Source organism: Cydia splendana, chromosome 14 (genome assembly GCF_910591565.1).
Source record: "Cydia splendana chromosome 14, ilCydSple1.2, whole genome shotgun sequence".
Lineage (NCBI taxonomy): Eukaryota > Metazoa > Arthropoda > Insecta > Lepidoptera > Tortricidae > Cydia > Cydia splendana.
The window spans coordinates 19,168,976-19,190,467 of NC_085973.1; the positions used below are offsets into that span (position 1 = coordinate 19,168,976).

The 21,492-nt window shown below is 38.8% G+C and overlaps 1 protein-coding gene across 1 annotated transcript in view; it reads right to left on the minus strand.

Moving 5' to 3' along the window:
- LOC134796796 (interference hedgehog) overlaps positions 1-21,492 on the minus strand; it is a 57,899-nt gene that overhangs the window by 16,676 nt on the left and 19,731 nt on the right. Inside the window, exon 2 of the mRNA XM_063769019.1 lies at positions 4,285-4,334. Within this exon, the coding sequence (XP_063625089.1) occupies positions 4,285-4,334 (50 nt within the window). The remainder of the gene's footprint in view (positions 1-4,284; positions 4,335-21,492) is intronic.

Genomic DNA, 21,492 nt, shown 5'->3' on the forward strand with positions numbered 1-21,492 from the left:
AAGTTATAATAAGAACCTCAGTTTTTTTGTGAATAGATACGACTTAAGGTGCAGTAGGTTCAGGCAGCTGAGTTTATAAAATTGGTAGCGCTTTTTTAAACCACAACGGTTGCCAAAAATTCAATTAGCAATTTTGAGGCTTTTCTCTAGTAACTTTATCGATTCGAAACCTGATTTCTTAACTTTCGCTCGATGGAAAAAAATCACGAACATGTCTAAAAATGTGTAACTTTTTTTGGACAAAAGCTAAAAATATGAAAATTGCTTCTAAAATAAGTATGTAAAAGCGCAATTTTTTTTCGATCGAACTCATCGATTACTTTTATTTTGTTAAAACTTACACTTAAAACAAAATTCAAAACCATGATATCCGCGATCCCGCGAACAGCCAACTCGCTCGAGCTTTCGCTCAGTGAGAGTGAAAGAGGACCTGAACCCATGGGGCCTTAAGCTAATGTTGGCGACATTTTTATGTGTCCCTTCCGAGAACGCTCCCACTGTTTCTGTAGGACAATTAGCGAGGTAATGCATTCAAAGACTGATAAGAAAAAAGGTCGACAAGTAAGTACTTTAGACGTGCTCGGCAAGCGTCTTCAACGATATCTATTAATAAGTTTAATAACTTCAATATTGCATCAATAAAAATAGTAGCCCCGCCCCCGTATCGTTAGTTAAGAACCAATAATTAATAATAATTTCAGCCTATAATCGTCCCACTGCTGGGCACTTATATGCACGAGAGGGCTTGGGCTATAGTCTCCACGCTAGCCCAATGCGGATTGGGGACTTCACATACACCTTTGAATTTCTTCGCAGATGTATGCAGGTTTCCTCACGATGTTTTCCTTCACCGAAAAGCAAGTGATAAAATGATATTTCGTACATAAGTTCCAAAAACTCATTGGTACGAGCCTGGATTTGAACCCGCGACCTCCGGGTTGAAAGTCGGACGTCATATCCACTCGGCCACCACCACCGCTCTCTACCAATAAACATTATACAAAAGTTGTGTGATTACTAATGACACATAACCCTCGGGGCGCGAGTCCAACTAACTCACACTTGTTTTCTATTCTCATATTCACAAAACATGCCTAAATAGTAGACGATCATCGAAAGGCCTGAAAATAAAGCTGTTTTTTTTATGCGATAGTCAGCAAATGAGCAGACGAGCCGCCTGATGGAAAGCGGTCATCGTCGCCCATGGACATAAGCAACATCACAGGAGCCACTTAAGCGTTACGGACCCTTGAGAATCCTAAATACCCGCTGAAGAATCTCATGTCGTAGCGCAAAGGAAATACCTCAGGAAATATTAAATATTTAAAGGAAATATTTCATAAATAAAATAAAGTAAGAACCATGGTATTTATTTGAGAGTAAAATGTACTATTCAAATAGTTCCCACGTGAATCAATTAATCTAACGTCGAACATTCGCCCCTTTCTTTATCGTAAATCTAATATTTTATGCGTGTTAACTTTCGACGATTCTGCTATTCGTGCCTACGCGCCAAGACCGGAATTACTGGATTCCATTTTAATCGATTTACTTGCACATCTTAGGTAAAGGTTACTGTGAAACATTCTGTTTGATACAAGCCTTTTTGCCGGGTTTACTTCTCTTTGCATTGTCAAGTCTGCATTTACTCATTACAAAGTAAAAATATTTGAAGATACTTTTACAGGATGAGGTACTTCTATAGGAAACGCAAATTACTACACCATAATGCACAATCTATGGGAGGTAATCTTAACAACACTGTTACTGATGTAACTGTTATAAAGAAAATGTATTGGCCGATGCGCATTTACATTATTATCCTTCTCCGAAATTCAATACCCATAATCAAAATGGAATGCAATGAACCCACCTAATCGACGTAACCCACCGAACCATCAGACTACTGTTCAACAAATTATTTATTTTCATCTCAGAAAACCATCCAATCTCAAACCCCAATCTTTCAATTTAACTAGAAACGCGTTAACATCCCAAACTAGATGTGTTTACTCATTAAAGTTAATTGCTCGAATGATTATCTGCTTTTTAAACCCAACAAATTGATGGGACCTGTCCCGTGCATAGGCCGACCTATTACATAAATTCCTGGATGCCTATCTTTGAGATTAACGAGCGTTCCTAATTCATTGCGGCATTATAAGAAGACAGGTTTGTGTGTGTATTCCGACAAGCGGTAGTGGATGGGGTGTTAAGTGATAATTTTGTCGTTTTTTGTCTGTTTTGTGTGGAGGCGTGACGGGCTCCCGGATATCGCAGGTAGCTACGCACACATACAAATATTATTATTGGTCTCACATTGACGGGCGGCTAGTTGGGACAAAAAATGTACTATTTTTGGTATGTTTTAGAATCATATTTGATGAAGGTTTGGACATGAGAGCATGTATCAGTAGATTTGATTAGTTCATGTAACTAGATTCGTCAGGAATTTGTCAGATTTTAATTTGGAAAGAAATTGAATCAGTTTCAAGCAATTATATGAAGATTTGGCTTGTTTTAGTACAAACGCTGGTTGTAAGAAATTGCAATGTTGTCACATGTTTTTTTTTTAATAATATAGAGAAACATAGTACGTATTTGCATTGAAATAGGCTAGCTGCTTATGTTACGTAACATAGCTTCAGTAAAGTGTAGGTAAATGAGTGTTTAGGGTACACTATTTGTCAGAATTGAATTATTATAGTCAGACCCAAATACTGTCCTAAAAGCGACCGGGCATAGGTCCCTCAGTTATAGTTATAAGATCCGCCTTTTTACCTATGTACACTCTAAAGCAGTGGTTCTCAAACATTTTCAGCGGCGGACGGATGTTAAATTTAGACACATCTTTGTGTGTTTTATTATTCTGGCGTGCTAATTGCTCACGATGGGTACCTTTGCTCATTACGTAGTCTATTTTATTCGGCAGGCTGATTTGTTATACAATAAGTAGGTAAGTGTATATTGACATCAGTAAAAAGACATTTAGTTATACAAGTATTTTTGACGTCTGTAAATGTAGAAAGAGGATAAAATTAACCTTTTGAACGCCAAACGGCGCATCCATTTGCCGTGCCACTGACGCCACGGGGGTAAAATTTAGTTTTGTGAATAAATAATGCCAACCTAAAAGTGGGGTGTTTTCAGTAGATTTTCATCAAAAAACGATCGACGTCAAATGCTATCTTTGGCGGCATTGTCACGATTTTGCGTTGACGTCAATTGCCGTCTGTGGCGTTCAAAAGGTTAAACACGCGAAGCGTCACGTAGAAGGCAATGCTATGTTTTTAAAGGGGAAGACTTTTGTTTGGTCCCAATTCCAAGACAAAACCATTATACTATGTGGGTATAAAGTACTTACATAACTTCATTCATAATTTTATTACAGTTAGTTTACTCTGATTCATTCTAAATGCCCCTGTAAAAAGCCTCACCCATGGCTATATACCTTGAAGTTTACAGTTTGAGAATACCAGCCCGAGCCACGGGACGCCTCAAGCACTATTTACCCAAACTTGACGGCCAAAATTACAAGCAACCTTTGTCGAATGTTGCCGGCACTAATGTGGAACAAACTATTGTAGGTAGAGGACCGGCTAGGAAAAGGCTCTACTGAAATTACGACTTTACGTGTCGGAGATAAGGTTGTGTTTGCATAATTCGGTATATTTTGCATTGGGCAACCTATTGTCATTAACACCGATTTATTTATTCACGAATAAGCTTACAGTCTGATGAACCAAGTCATACATATGTTTTGCATTAAATCTCGTGCTACGCTCACAACAAGCAGAAAAAAGAATGACAATACATATTATTTCTGGCTAGCGCTAGCGACGTAGCGTCAACTCAAACGCAGTGCATCTGGCTTGCACCAATGTCAGAGGGGCTACCGCGAAAACCATTATTCGCAAATTGCGGGGATCTTTTTCTTTCAATCCAATGAAGTCGTAATTAGAGTGACACAGAAAGATGCCCGCAATATTTGCGACCTTCAATTTTCGCGGTTGTAGCCCAGTACGAGGGATTTTGAGATGATCCCGAGATATTAAGTTCGTCACTCGACGCGATAGTTATAGTTTACGCGGTCCATAGCGAATAAGTATGTCATTGTCAAACTCGTGGTAAGGAGACATATAGCTGAAAAATAAATATTTTCGCAAGCAGCAACCCAGCCCAACAAAATAACGGCCATCAGTCAAAACGGGACTTAATAAATAATCCCCGTTAATATTTAAAAAATCGGGCAACGTTTAACATTTTACGGAGGCATTTACATACCGGCCGCTGCGGAGCCGAGCACCAGCAGGAACACGTACTCCATCGCGGATCTGGAACAAAGATACTCAAATTAATATAGCCAATAAATAAATAAATAAATATTAGGGGACATCTCACACAGATCGACCTAGCCCCAAACTAAGCAAAGCTTGTACTATGGGTGCTAGACGACGATATACATATTTATATTGGTAAGTACTGTAAAGGTTTGCAACCTTTACAGCCTTTTTAATCTGTGACTGATTAGTTATCATATTTAAATTTAGAATATCAGCCCGCTGTCAAATGGAACGCGGTGCGCTTTCGGCATTCGATGAGAGGCAGCGATCAAGTGTAGATATCTGATTGTAAAACTAGCTCAAATATATTTGCACACAGAAGAAACCGTACTTTTACTACCACAGCGCCCTCCCGTTTAGGTCGTCCTCTTTACATGGTGGAGGTGCGGGGGGTAGAAAACACCCATGACTCAGGAACAAATATCTGTGTTCGTCACACAAATGAATGCCCTTACCGGGATTCGAACCCAGGACCATCGGCTTCACAGGCAGGGTCACTACCCACTAGGGCCACTAGGCCAGACCGGTCGTCAAACAGATATAAAATAGATCATCATCTTCCTCGCGTTATCTCATGGGAGGGTTTGCTTGGCGCTTGGCAACTAATCTCTAGAATTGCCGTAGGCATTAGTTTTTACAAAAGCGACTGCCATCTGACCTTCCCTAGAAACTAGGCCTTGTTGGGATTAGTCCGGTTTCCTCACGATGTTTTCCTTCACCGAAAAGCGACTGGTAAAATATCAAATGATATTTCGTAGGTACAGTCACCTGCAATAATATGTTGCTCTTCGAAGGCCGCAAAAATATGTGACACCCTCTTATGGCTCTACAAATAAGACCGTGTCAGATATTTTTGCGGCCTTCGTTGTATAATATATTATTGCAGGTGACTGTACATTATGTTCCGAATAACTCATTAGTACGAGCCGGGGTTTGAATCCGCGACCTCCGAGCTAGTCGCACACTCTTACCGCTAGGCCACCAGCGCTTATAGGCAATAGTTATACAGGAAAAATTAAGTACCTACCTACTAATTACTTGTTTGATTTAGCCGTAGAGATATTAATTGTATGTAGTTAAAATAAATAGTTTGATATCAGTCATTTTTAACCCCCGACGCAAAAAAAACGGGGTGTTATAATTTTGACCGCTATACCTAAATGTCTGTCTTGTGTCTATGACCGACTTGAATGCGTTTTTATTTATGTACTTAAAAGACGGCTAGGCCTAAAGTCAGTCGCCTATAGACGGTTTATCTATCTATCGATCAAAAGTCGTAACTTGTCAGTAATGATAATGAACATCGGATTCGAGTTTACCCAAAATAAACAATTAAAAACTTTGACTTAGAAAAAAAATATTAAAGTGAACTTACATTTAAACAATTATTTTAGTAGGTACACAATTCAGACCGATTACAACAGAGTCTAAATACGGACTAATCATAACTGGTAAAGTAACCAACTTGTTATTGTTAACTTAATCGATACGTGTGCAACAGGCAAACACGCTAAAGGTTAACGCTCACTTATCATCTCAGCCTAATCAAGATGAGTATCGTACATCGACTAACGACAAACTAATAGAACAAATGTATCGGGATGACAGATGCTACGAAGTCACGTGACTGTAAGACATATTCGAACTTTAAGATACGTCAGTTAATAGATCTAAAAACGATATGGATTAGATATGTCAGTGTCAAATGTGACGTTTCTTCAAACAAATACGTCACATTTGACAGTGACACATCTAATCCATATCCTTTCTAGATCTATTAACTGACGTATCTTAAAGTTCGAATTGGGTCGTATTTCCATACATTATTTACGTTTCGATTGGCGATTTCTATCAACGATTGTCATCTTCGTGTTTGTGTCGCTTAACTTCAAACTCGGATAAATCCATTCGACCCTCTCAACAAAATAAATATCTAAGTACCTTTTCTTAATACCAAAATCACATAATCTGACAGATGGATTTATCCGAGTTTGAAGTTAAGTGACACATTTATAAGATTTTTGATGTATTTTAATTTTTGAAATAAAAATACGCATTAAAATCCTTACATATTTTGGACAACAAGTTTTAGTCTTCTCTACAACCATTTACTTAAGGCGAGGTGGTAACGTGTTGAAATGTGTGTGTGCGATAACCTTTAGCTTTGTGTCCAGTCCAGTCTAAACTTCGGTGACCGAAATAACTAACTTGCAGTATAATTTAGAATATTCTTACAATGTAGTGTAGTAGGTATACGAATATGTACACTGGCGTTCAAAAGTGTATGGAGATGTTTCAACCGTAATATTAAGACATTACGGTCGACATCTATCCATGCACCTTTGAACGCCACTGTACCTATATATTATAGGTACAGTCGAGTCCACAAACATCTTTACAAGCCAGCGTTCCAAAAATATGTTTACAATGCATATGCTCAGAAACTGGTACTTTTTGTGGGATAACATAGGCATAGAAAGTGCCACTTTTCCGCACGCGTGCGGGATGGTAGTTTTTTAATTTTCCAAATATCTAATTTCGTGTTTTCCAAACCAAAGGTAATATTTTAACAACTACAATCGGAGGATATTAATTTTCATCCTAGTTTAGTATAAACTTAAAATCTTGTACTCACTTCGTTCGTGTTTTAAACTCACCGCCACTTGTTGGGAAAGACCTACTTTCCACACTTGTATCATAAATAACTATTATTACACGACATGACATGGTAGGTATACCTACAACAAAAGCGCATCCAGAGGGCGGGTAATAATTTTGATCATATGCATATTAATAATAACGGATCACTTAATTCAGAACACATTGTATAATGCGTCAATAGACAATATGGCGGCCATTTTATATTCCATTGTAATAAATACGCTATTTAAATTCTTCTCACTATCTATAATAAACTAATAAGTAGGTACATGTTTCGATAATGAACCAGAAACCCGATTCTGACATTACAACTTGTTACGACTAGATCTTATTTTGATACGACCTATAAGCTCGGTCACTCTGATTTAAACTATTATAATATGCCAGTTTTCCGTATCAAAAACAAATAAAGTTTTTAGAATAAGAATAAGAATAAGAATAAGAATAAGAATATATTTATTTGAAAGAACCTTGTTTACAAATTGTTTACGTATCCTGTGGCCCCACACTAGGCAAGCCTGTAACGTGGCAGCCGACTTCGCAGTTCGTAGGCTAAGGTTAAGAAAAACTAAAAGTAATCTAATAGGTGGTTAATGAAATTATGAAATTCAAATAAAGAAAAAGGAATGAGAAAGTGTGCGTGTGCGTGTGTGTGTGTGTGTGTGTGTGTGTGTGTGTGCGCGAGTGTGTGTAAGGCTACAGAGAATGTTATAAGTGATTAGGTGATGACCTTCAACAGCATCTCAGTTTGATTGTAGTCAAGACCTTTCAACCAGTTCTTAATTAAGAATTTTGCTTCAAGAGGAGACTTTTCAGATATGTTGCATGCCTTTACTACTGTATTGTAAATATAAGGATGCAGGAAGTTAGGAAGACGCCTCGCGAATGTGGTTTTAGTGATGGGCGTAGGAATTCTAAAGACTCGATTACGGATTAGGGTAAGGTATTCTTCCGAATTTATGGTTTTTTGATGTACGTGAGTTGCGACTCGTAGGATCAATAATTGCCTTACACTAAGAACATCCGCGTCTTTATAAAGGGATACCGTCGGAAACCACCGGGGCTTGCCGAGCATGACCTTGAGCACAAACCTTTGGGCCCTTTCGAGAGGCAGCAGAGCAGAGCTCGTGGAGCCACCCCACACACCATTGCAGTATGATAGAATGGATTCGCAAATAGAAGTGTATACAAGCTTAAGCAACTCCCTCGTAGCACAATTTCGTAGCAGCTTCATAATGAATACCACCTTTCTGACTCTAGCAGACAAAGCTTCGATGTGCTTTTTGAAATTAAGATTTTCATCAAGCGTAATGCCCAGGTACTTTACGGTGGTACAATTACTAACCACATCGAGAATTCTACTCGAGTGAATAGCTGGGACATCCTCTGCACTGCCACAAGAAAGCTTGAGATCTGGCCGCGAGTTGGGGGCAGAAGAAGCCGTTTTATGAAAGCATAAGTATTTTGTTTTTGAAATATTAAGTGAGAGCAGGTTGTTAGCGAGCCATTTGGCAATCACAGTCAAACCTGTCTCCGCTACCGCAAAGCAACGTGCCCAGGAGATATCGTGAAACAGCAGAGCAGTGTCGTCTGCGTAGCAGATAATTTCGGCTTGATTGATGGGGAGAGAAATTAAGTCATTGAGGTATATCAGAAATAGGGTGGGACCGAGGATGCTTCCCTGCGGCACACCGAAGGTTATAGGGGCTGAATCACTGACTAAAGTGCCGAGTCTTACACACTGTTTCCGGTTTGTAAGGTAGCTTTGGAACCAGTTCCAAGCGATACCGCGAATGCCTAACAGTTCAAGCTTCCTTAGCAATATGGGGATTGAGACAGTGTCAAACGCCTTGGCCAGATCTAGGAAGATTCCCACGCATGATTCTCCTCTGTCAAGGTAGGAAGAGACAAGATTAATAAGTAAGGTGGCGGCTTGTTCAGAAGATCTCTTTTTCCGAAAGCCATATTGTCTTTGGGAGAGTAGGTGTTCTGATTCAAGGAAGTTGATTAGTTGATTATTAATAATCTTTTCCAGCATTTTAGACAGACTGCTAAGAAGAGAAATAGGGCGATAATTCCCGGGGCAGCTCTTGTCACCTCCTTTATGAACGGGAACTACTGCTGCTACTTTCCAGCACTCCGGGAAAGAACCAGATGAAATGCTGAGGTTAAAAATATGTACGAGTGGTTTAACGATATAGTTTTTTAGATTTTTTAAAATACGTGTGCTTATTTTGTCAATGCCGGACGCGCAATCAGGGTTTAAGGACATGATTAATTTTTCTACTTCAGCATCGTCGGTAGGATTTAAGAAAATAGATCTAAGAGGGGAGTTGGCTAAGGCTACTTCAGTCGCAAGTGTGGCCTCACTCGTGTTTTTTTCAGAGAGTATAACATTTGCTAGGTTTTTGCCCACTGAAGAGAAGAATTCATTGGTGTGATTTAAAGAGTCAGAAAAATTTGGCTTGATGGTGGCTAGTTCGTGGGGTGTATGCCTATCCCGATTGAGGTGAGATATGTCTCTAATAATTCTCCAAAGTTTCCTCGGGTGTTTTTTATTATCCAAAAGTTGTTTCCGGTCATAATCGTCTTTGGTTTTTCGTAAAATGCTTATATAAAAATTTCTATATCTAGTATAAGTTATTTTGGCTATTTCATTTTGGGGGTGTTTCCTGTAATTGACATGTAGTTTGTCCTTGACTTTAGAGCATTTAATCAAGCCTGGAGTCATCCAAGGTTTTATAATAAATTTTGAATTACTTACTGATCTGCATGAAGAATGTTTTGAAACTAAGTTAGTCAATATGGAGTAAAAGGCTTCTGCGGCTTCAGTAGCTGATGTTTTACTAGTGACCGTCTGCCAGTTTTCTTCTTTAAGCTCCGCTCCGATGGCTTCAAAATCCTGATTGATCACAGTTCTGGATGGCTTGGTGTGATTAATCTTATTGGGGGCCGTGATACCGATCATAACTAGGTCATGGTCTGTAATGTCAGAGACACAGACCACTGACGCAAAATTCCTCACTGACCTTACAAAGAAGTGATCCAAACAGCTGTTGTTCCTCGTAGGTTTATCAATTGCAGGCATAAACCCCAGACTAGCCAAAACACATAAGTACTCGGATGCATGGGTATCAGTACAGGGAGAGTTGATGTTAATGTTAATATCTCCTGTAACTATAAAGCAGTTTTGATTTAGAGAGTAATTATTAATGAAAGAATCTAATGAGTGTATGAATGGGATAGGATTTACAAAAGAGGGGGAACGGTATAAGCCCAGCAAAGAAAAGCGTTCCGGAACATGTATAAAAAGACTGTCTGCATCCTGTATAACTGGCTCGGTGACTGTGGCATTTAAATTTTTCCTTACATAAGCGACTACTCCGCTAGCTTGATTGTGAGATCTTACAGTCCGGTAAGAGGAGTAACCATCGAGCTGTCCTATAACCGAGCCCTCTTTCAGCCAGCATTCTGTTAAGACAACAACGTCAAAAAGTATCTGTAGTCGGTTGAATGTTACAAGAAACTGATCAAAATTGTGTTGAAGGCTTCTGATATTAAGTGTAAGAACTTTGATAGAAAAATTAGGTTTAATGATATTCGAGCAGTGCTCCGCAGATTCTGCAACATGGCAGTTGATAGGGAATGAGTTGTCAAGTTCATTTCCTATGTCTAGTCCGGCCATGGTTTAATAAAGCGGCGGTTAAGTGCGAGGTTGTTGCAGTATTGCGGCGGCGGATGCACTTGATAAATATAATTGTAGCCTATGATATTGAGTGTGTATATGATAATTGGTGTGTGAGTGTACGTAAGTGGGTGTAGATATAATTGTATATATTTTTTTAGAATAATTAATGTGCATATTAAGCGTAAAATAAATGAGTATGGTAGAAAAAATGAACATATTGGGCTACTTTTTCCTAAGAAAGCGCTAAAGGTTGAGGATTGGAGGCAATCACACAGGTTTCTCTTCTGAATGATCTGAATGGTCAGCAGTCGTCGCAGTCGTAGCATTTCCGATGCCAGGAGTAGCATAGGGATTCTCAGGTTCTTTGTTAGAATCCCCGGCAATACGATCCAAGTCCAGAGGATTGCGGATGTGAATAGCAGCCGCACCATCGTGCTTCCTGACATACACCGACCCTGAAGATGTCCAGCAATGTTTAAATTTAGCGACCGTGGCCCGTTGTCTAGCGGCGCGAAAAAGCTGTCGATTTTCTCTGGTCAACCGCTCGTTTACAAAAATCTTTTGGGGATTTTTGTCATTCATAATGAGATCATCCGTTGTTACATTGCGCCTAGTCTTCGCAGCTTTAAGGAACTCGTCACGCGTCGCACGACGGATGAAGCGGACGGCTATTGGTCGAGGGTGAATGCGGTGATTAACTCCTTCCATGCCCGACGTTCTGGCCGAGCGAAGGCGGGGACCCGCCCTCCAAGCAGCATCTACGTCACAGTGAGTGAGAGTCACACCAATTTTCGCTGCAGTAGTTAATACAATATGGATGGGATTATCATTAGAGCTTTCAGGGCAACCAACTATCTCAACTTCATTTCTCAATGCAACTTGTTCCTGTTTGTTCAACTGGGCTTGAAGCCTAGATACTGTCTCTTGGAGTTCAGCAGTCTGCGCTTGTTGGTCTTCAAGAGATTTGATTTTTGTCTCGTTGTCAGATATTCTGTTGGAGATATTTTCCAGGCGTTCGGTATGAAACGTAAGCTTGTCTAGTACCTCTTTAATCTGGGACTGAATCGTAGTCACCTCACAGCGTAGGCCTTTGATTTCTGCAGTTAATTCTGAGATTTCCGAGTTATTGTCTGGAGGCCCCGGGAGAGTAAGTGGAGCTTTTATAGTTAGTGTAGAAGTATTATCTAGCTGCGCCTGAGGCTTCTCCGAATCTGTAGTTTTGGAGTTCAATGTGTGTAGTCCGCAGGCGGACTGAGGTTTTTTATTACGTACCGTAACATTGTCTGATTGCAGCTGCGACCGACTCACGTCTGGTGGTATGTTTCCTCGTACTGGCGTTTGGGAGTTATCACCGCCTTTTTTGGCTGAGGCTTTGCAGACTGGGCATACCCAGGAATTAATTTGCACATGGGTTAAATTTACTGCGCTAATACACGTAATGTGGTATAGTTTGTGACATCTTGTCGTTTTGCACTTAATGGTACTTAATAGGTCGTCCGGTAGGTCCTCCCGACAACCCGCGCATTGCGGTTTAGTACTTGTAAGCGGCGGCATACTTTAATGGTATTTTAGATGAAATACGTAATAATTTAGTATAATTTATCTAATTAAAATTGAAGCAGAGATGAAAAAATATGTTACACATGTCAACGTCAAACGTATTTTGAAAACAAAATATTCTTATAATTATTTACTGTTGAGTGTACCTAAATTTTTGCGGGGTCAACATCAACATGTTGACAACAGGTGACAACGACAACTCACCTGTATACCTACCGAAATGTTTATATGTATTACAAAATTTAGGCGGCCACCTGAAACCTTCTCAATAAAACCATAACATTTTACTGCATTGCCACGCCTTTAAAAATGAGCTAAATTGAACTGATGTACAACGACGTGATGTATAATGGGTCAAATTTATGTATTGTATTGCTTTGATCTCTCGACATTTTATTTTACAACACAAGCTTTATCTTTGAATTGTAAGTTGTAGGTAATCTTATCTCAAAACTAAAGCAAAAAAACGGCGGACTTAATGCCACAGGGCACTCTTTGACATCTGTCTTTCCTACAGGGACCACTCAACATACAATATCGGATGGACCCTTTCCGATATCCATCATATCAGAACTCCCGCTAGCTGTCGGACTGATAAATTTTGTTTGTGTAAGGATGTATGTAAGCTTAATATTTGCTGTGCTGTAAGTAGTGTGCATGACCGCTGAAGCAAGAGCGCGGGACGCGCGCTGCGTCCAGTCTTTGTGAATGTAGGATCCTACATCCGATATCGGATCGGACAGTGCGAAAACGCTCTAACGCCTTGAAAATAGAAGCGTGTGCGGATATCTGTGAGCACCTCGGCCTTTATATCTGTTGATGACTGTCACAAAACCACCTTATTTTCCAATCTATAACCCAATACCGACGTCTTTTCACCATTCCTAATTTATTTTCTCCAACTCGATTCTGGTTCGGACATTTGGGTCAGCGATAGAAAACCATTAATTGATTCCTTGGAAATGATTTCTCGTAATGCTCGTGTAGGCCTATGAATGCCGTCTAAACAAGTCTTTAGAATACTTTAGATGCTCTAACTCAGGCGTTGCCAACCTGTTTGACGTCGCTCTCTTTCAGAAACAAAAGACGGCATATAAGTGCTAAGGATAAGGACTAATCACCGCAGGCGAGCACAAAAATACTTGAAAATGGAGACCTAGCCGTGGTCCGAAATATATCGCAATAAATAAATAAATATTATAGGGCAATTTTACACAGATCGACCTAGTCCCACAGTAAGCTCAATAAGACTTGTGGTGCAATAAACGTAAGTTAAACTGTAAAATTAGCTTAATGACTAACGACAGTTTAAATTCGATCATTCTTTATACATTTTGCAATTGCAATTGTAATCACCTGCAATAATATGTTACACAACGAAGGCCGCAAAAATATCTGGCACGATCTTGCTTATTTGTAGAGCCCTAAAAGCGTGTCACATATTTTTGCGGCCTTCGAAGAGTAACATATTAGGTATTGCAGGTGACTGTACACACGTCCAAATACAAAACCTGTCGTCAGTCCATGTCGGAACGCGTTCTAGACTGACATCTGCCCGCTAGCCAGCTCTAATAAAATGTTAATTTATGGGGAAATAATTGACAACGTCCGCGAATCAGCTGACAGCTTCGCCGGATGTTTGCCATAAAGAACCTTCGCCGTAGAGTAGGGATTAACAATACTTTTGATTGCATGCCTCAATAAAATAATGGTAGAGTAGAAAAAAGCGGTAAATTTAAAAACGTAGTAGGTACCTACTTATTTTCCTATTGGATACAGTTAGACCAAGAAAAGACCGATTTTGATAGCCCACGCGGGGTAAGTGTTATTTATACGTCATAATTTCATAGATGTTTGACGTTTAAAATGACACTTTGCACTGCGTGGGCTATCAAAATCGCTGCAGACTTTTCTTGGTTGGTTTTCTTGGTGGTTGGTTTTTTTGGTGGTTTTCTTGGTGGTGGTTGGTGGTTGGTTCTGTTAACATTATAGAAAGTATGTTTACACAATTTGATGGATATTGACCATAGCTCACAGCTGCTCCTTCGTTTGACTATTTTTGATTTTTCTAGTATCAATAAGAGTTAGGAGCGAATAACAAATCCCATACAATTTTTAAATGCTGCTGCCGAACTGCTTGAAAAGCAGTTTCAACCACAAATAACTGTGTATATAACGTCCACATCGTCTATAAAATCCTCCACGGGGCATTATATTTAAACAGCAGTTCCTTCATTCCGCCCGCATGGCGTCCGTTCTACAGCGAAATCATTATCTTTTTCCATTCAGTCGTGAATCGGTTGCTATTACAATGAGCCGGGAAGATAATCCCGTGAGAGTTAAGGACCACAGCTATTAGAGAGTGGCGCAGCCTGGTGGCTATGGGACACATTAATTTGACAGTCGTTAAATAAAATAAATAGAGTTAAGCCAGAAAAGTCTGCAACGATTTTGATAGCATACGCAATGCAAGTGTTATTTATTCGACATATATAATTTCATAGAAGTTTGACGATTAAAATAACACTTGCTCTGCGTGTGCTATCTAACTCTTTACAGACTTTTCTTGGTCTAACTCTAAATCAATATTCGGGAACAATCATAAGTGAAGTCCAGACGGGATGATCAAATCGACCGATTTGATCAGAAATGAAATTGGTGTCAATCTCCAATTTAATCAACAAATTTTAGATTTATGGTGATATTTGAAACCTCAAAATTTAAAAAAATGCTACTAAACTAAAATACGTCACAAATTGGCATTCTTGCGTCCGCACCTCCATTTTATAATAAGATAAGTTCGCCTTTGTACTAATAATTTGTGTTCTTTCATGTTTTATGTTTCTTTTTGTACAATAAAGTATTTTACTACTACTACTACTACTTTATCGGTAATATCGGTCAAAATCGGCGGTCGAAATCGGCGAGCCAAATGGCGTTTGCGTCCGCACGGCCTGATTTGATCGGACAATTTAATCTGATTGGCGAAAAATTGTCCCGTCTGGACTGGGCTTTACACAAACCAGTATAGCCCAAACTAACCAAAGCTTGTACAGTCAGTCAGTCAGTCAGCATCAAGTAAGACTTAAGTTGGAAATCAGATAAGGTGCTATATCTACAGTACATCTTACCCTTTTAGTATTTTTAAGGAGGTATTTTTAAAATAAATATTTTGAAGCTGTACTGGAAACAACACAGTCAGTCGCGGAAGGGCCAGCCGGGCCAGCGCGAACTTTTTAACATTTCGACATTTGCATAACAAACAAAAGGTACAATATGCATTCTGCGCATAACTGTATCGGGACGTGATCAAAATACAGAGTTCGCGAATTGTTAAAGTTTATCATCGCAGAGAATACAGTGAAATCTGGGTAAATAGGACATAGGGTGGTATATTCCAGTCCCATTTAAAGCTATCGAGAAATTGGTAAGTAGAGAGTGCTTACAGAATATGTAGTGCATAATTGTTTTGCATTGTATTTTCTCGGAAACGTAAGTATTTGTCATGCTACTTCAAACAACCTCAGTACTTTTTGTACAGAGACTGATGGAAAATAATTATGCACTGTATACTCTATACGTCAGTTTCCTTACTTATTAAATAATAATTTAAGGGTAGGGCAAGTTTAAGGGAGGCATAGTATTAATAAATTATGCTTAAATTTTATTACAAATAAGTTTTCACAGAGCTCGCTCGAAACTTGTTTTAAATGCGTTTTTATTTTTGTGTGGAGTGTGTAGGTACGAGGGGCGTTCAAAATATTCTCGGTATTGATATCTTACAACCTCTTCTAAAATTTCTTTCGTTACTGGCCGCTAAGGTTTATTCGTTGACATTAAAAAAAAGTATAATTCGAACCGAGATGTTCTTTTGTTTTTCTGCAATTGCTGAACAAACACGGACATCATGTGCGAATTGACAATGTTAACAAAATTAGAACATCGATGCGTCATAAAATTCTTGACAAAACAGGGTAAAAATCAAAAAACCATAAAAGAGGAAATGGATTGTGTTTACCGCGAGTCTGCTCCTTCTTTATCTACCATTCAAAAGTGGTCAAGCGAGTTTAAACGTGGAAGGGAGAGTATTGAAGATGACCCTAGACCTGGCCGGCCTGTAGTAGCTACTTCACAAGAAAATATAGATAAAGTGGAAAAACTTATATTAGAAGATGGTCGAGTGAAAGTAAAATCTATAGCTCAAGTAACCAATCTCTCTATTGGTACCGTACATGATATTATCCATGACCATCTTAATATGTCAAAAGTAAGTGCAAGATGGGTTCCGCGAATGCTGACTCGGCTTCAAAAAGACATGCGTGTTGCTTGTTGTTCCGATTTTATTGACCTGTGCGGTGAAAATCCTGATGAGGTGCTGCAAAGAATAGTTACTGGAGATGAAACCTGGGTTCATCATTATGACCCAGAGAGTAAACAAGAGTCCATGCAGTGGCACATTAAGGGTTCAGCTCATCCCAAGAAATTCAAGGTCATGACTTCAGCTGGCAAGGTCATGGCCACGATATTTTGGGATTGTGAAGGAGTATTACTAATCGACTATAAAGAAAAAGGTGTCAGTATCACAGGACAGTACTACGCTAATATTCTACGTCAGTTAAAGGATGCAATCAAAGAAAAGAGGCGAGGAAAGTTAACCAAAGGTGTTCTGCTTCTGCATGATAACGCCCCCGTCCATACTGCTCATATTGCCAAGGCAGCTATTGTTGAATGTGGGTTTGAAACTGTTACTCACCCACCGTATAGCCCGGACTTAGCCCCCAGCGACTTCTTTTTGTTCCCCAATCTTAAAAAGGATCTGCGTGGAAATAAATTTTCTGACGATGAAGCATTGAAGGCGGCAGTGGAGGAGCATTTTTACACCAAAGATAAAAAATATTTTTATGAGGGATTAAAAAAAATAATTGATCGATCTCTTAAGTGTATGAACATAGGGGGGGAGTATATTGAAAAATAAAAATATCAAACTTTTCGTACTTGTTTGTTTTCATTCTCATACCGAGAATATTTTGAACACCCCTCGTAGGTACTCTAAGCTTACTTATTTTCCTATGGTAAAACGAACCAGAGAAATTGCCATTGGCAAAGCTTGTGTTTATTGAAAAGAGACGAGGTACTTTTTAAATATATATTATAATGCAAAATATTTAGATCACCACGGTTACCCTCACTTGAATTTTTAGTCGCTATTGCCGACATATTTCGTGCCCGTCGGGGGTCCTCAGGCTCGAGTGCTAGTGTTTTAATTTCGATATAGAATGCATTTTAAGTTTTGTTTAGATTGATTAAATATGTAGCAGACGACGTATAAATAACGCACTGCAACCAAATAGCGCACATTAGCCTGAGCGTTCCATTCAGCTGAGCTCTGTAAGACACTGGAATAAGATAATTATTCTCCCGGATGACAGCAATCCATTGAAACAGTTGGCCGGTTCCAGTCCCTTGGCGGCGATTGACCTATTTATTGAAACTAAGGATCCTTAATGTTATTTATCTAGAATAGGGAATATTACGCAAAACTCTGCGTAGGGGGCGCCACTACCCCTATCCATAAGAATCTGGGGGTCTACCGCGAAACAAGAAAATCGAAATTTCGTTATCTAACCTTTCTATCACTCTTGTATATTCGAGCGATAAAGAGGCAGTTAACTAAATTTCGATTTTCGCGTTTACCGGTAGGCCCTTGTTAACAAACCGCCTTCATGGATCAAAGTCATATTTTATTATCTGTGAAAACTTGTCAAAAACAGTTTAAGACACGGTATGTATAAGTTACTCTATGGTTTACTAGCTAGCTTAGTGCTGCACTTTGGCGGCAGAACATTGCAGTAATACCCCCTATTGGAGTTGGAACCAAATGAATTCTCAACATCTCCAACTAAAGTAGTGTAGCGAAAAGTTCCCATGCCATCTAGTTGTTGGAGTATGGTTAGGTATGTTTATTAACTTTGTACCTAAGTACTTGGAATATTAAGGCAAGTTGTATTTGTAAGAATATTTCAAGCCAATCACATTTATAATTTTAGTTAACTTGACATTCCATTTACCCAGGTCTAACTGTATTTACGGATCTGTCGTAAACGTATCTGAAGGACTAACTTAGATTATTGGCCGTGTCTCTAATGTTGTTTATGTTCGGATAATACATTGTACGTTATGGCGGCAAGTCGCACAGACAGAGTTTGCTATCTGAATATTATTATGGAGTTCTATTCTAATTGTTACTTAGACAACAAGACAATAGATCCTAGAGACAGACAGTGACACAGATTATACATATGTAGCTTTCCATCTGGGTCCCTATAATCACGTGAATATTTACATATTATATTATTTAAGTATCGATAGGCGTTTTCTATCATCGATTGTCATCTTGGCTAGGCCCCAAGAAAGGCACGACTGACGGAGAATAAGGAAAATATCTAAATGCATGGATTCAAGTACTATTTTCCATTCTCTTTACAGCCTGCCGGCCTAGCGAAGGTTACAATCGCTATCGCTTCGACAACGAAAAGCATTATGTCTCTCTATCACTCTTCCATATTAGTGCGACAGTGACAGTTGAGTTTCGTTCGCTACGGAGCGTTTACGATTGGCATGTTGTCTACGCGCTCAGATGGGAATAATAATTGCCAAGGAAAGAGAAAGATAACAGCTGAAAGCTAAGGCCAGTTAGAAATGGCTACCAACGGCCCAATTCGAACATTAAGAGCCAACAGGAGTGGTCATTCCTCCATACAAACGTAGTCCTCGTTTTCCTCCGTGGTTTTTGAAGCTAGAGCAATGATTTTTTCAACACAGATTAATATTGTCAATATCTGTGTCGGACCGTTTTGCTTTTTTTGATATTTTTGTTTTTTAAGGCGCTAGAGCCCTTCAAAAACGGCCAAAATGGCCTAATAGACTATGCCGCAATGAGAGGCGTGGTATTCAAAACTGATATCAATTAGCCAAAAAAGCAAAACGGTCCGACACAGATAATTTCATAATCATTTAGATTTCCAAATTTGGTTACGATTGGTTAAGTTTTGGGGGAGGAAAAAGAGGACTACGAAACCTCGATTTTTGTCATTTTTACGCAGGATTTTTCGCCTCAGCTGCAGTTGTCCCTATCGCACTAATTTTAGGGGCGGAGTCAAGTTTCTAAATACGTACACAGCCAGAAAAGTGATGGGCAATAGTCGACATTTAATGTCGATAATCTAGTGATGTAAGAAGTTATCGATAAACCGTCTTGTGTGAAAATATCTAGATCCTAAGATACAAGGGGTTTTGGGTTGAGAGTAGGGAACACATTTTTGTAGTTATGATATACAATCTATTATGAACTTTTTGATTCTAATATTTCAAATTAGAAACCAAAATCAAAAATATTTTATTGCATGGTTAAAATGGGTTAACAAAATTTTTAGGTACCTACAGGCACGCTTCGTAATTGTCGAGCAATTTAGGGTCCTAGCTGAATTGGTTGTTCCATACTTACTCGTGCTCTATGGAATGTCCAATTTAGCTAGAACCCTAAATGGCTCAACAATCACGGAGCGTGACAGTACTAATGATTCATGTTCTGTATATCCTGCCCTACAATGGCGTTAATATTTGGTTGTCATGTCTATACTTCGTTTTTAAGCATTATTGAAAAAAAAAAAAAGTAAATACTAATATTAACCACTAAGTACATAACTATTACAAAAAAAGCTAAATAATTATACGATTGCATGCTTAAAAAAGACACGTCACCTTCACTCTAATCAAACTCTAATGCTAAACAAACGAAGAATAAGAACTAACAGCGATAAGACCGCCTGTTGCTACCTTTATCTACATTGTAAATCGGTTTTAGGGTTCCGTACCCAAAGGGTAAAACACGGGACCCTATTACTAAGATTCCGCTGTCCGTCCGTCCGTCTGTCACCAGGCTGTATCTCACGAACCGTGATAGAAATTTTCACAGATGATTTATTTCTGTTGCCGCTATAACAACAAATACTAAAAACAGGATAAAATAAAAATTTTAGTGGGGCCTCCCATACAACAAACGTGATTTTTGACCGAAGTTAAGCAACGTCGGGCGGGGTCAGTACTTGGATGGGTGACCGTTTTTATAAATAATGGTACGGAACCCTTCGTGTGCGAGTCCGACTTGCACTTCGCCGGTTTTTTTTAAATTTGTTTTTATGTTTGTGGTGTAATAAAGAATATTTTAGAGTCAGACCAAGAAAAGTCTACAGCAATTTTGATAGCACACGCAGTGCAAGTGTTATTTATATGTCATAATTTCATAGAAGCGACGTTTGAAATAATACTTGCACTGCGTGTTCTATCAAAATCGCTATAGATTTTTCTTGGCCTAACTCTACTTTAAATTACAAAGTAAGGCCTAAATTATAAAATAAGGCCCATCAATGTTTTTTTTTGTGTTTATTAAACTTGATATTTTGTTGTTTTTGGCGGACATGGCCTCAAAATTTAAACCCGCTTAAGAATCGGGCCTTATTTCGTGCATTATATACAATACTACCCATTTTTGTGTAGTCATTATTTATACTATAGAAGCATTGTTTGAGTAGCCAATTATTTAAACAGTATTTTTTTAAAGGGCAACGGTGGCAATATTTTAAGGTCTGGATAATAAGATACAGATCTTAATAAGGATATCAATGTAAGTGAATGTTACCATGACTACCAAACAAACAAATGTGATAGAATTTGCCAGCTGGCATTGTAACATTCAGACAGTTACCTATGTACCTAATCTGAAATATGAATAAATTAGTAATATTTTAAACAGGAAAGTAAACCGAATTTTGGCCTTTTGCTGGACACAATCACAATAGTAATTTGTTTTACAAGAGGGCAAAGTTTATCGCCACCGGTTGATGCATTTGCAGCACCAATGGTAGAAAATGCAAGCTCATCATCAACTGCATAATCGACGTTTGATATGACTATTGAATCCGAGCTTTTTGATCATGAATCATGATAAAACAAAATTTTAGAAGGTCGCAGAATAGTGGATTTAAAATATTTATTTTCTGTGATCTCAAATATCAGGCACGATCATACAAATTGTACATTTGCTGATCTTGCCTTTGTCATTGAAAGACGTAAGGGTTTACACAGAGAATATATATTTAAGTGTAATATGTGCAAAAAAAAGGAAACGATACACTCTGAAGACCCAAAAAGAAAATGTTAGTAAATACTGCTCCTCCCCAT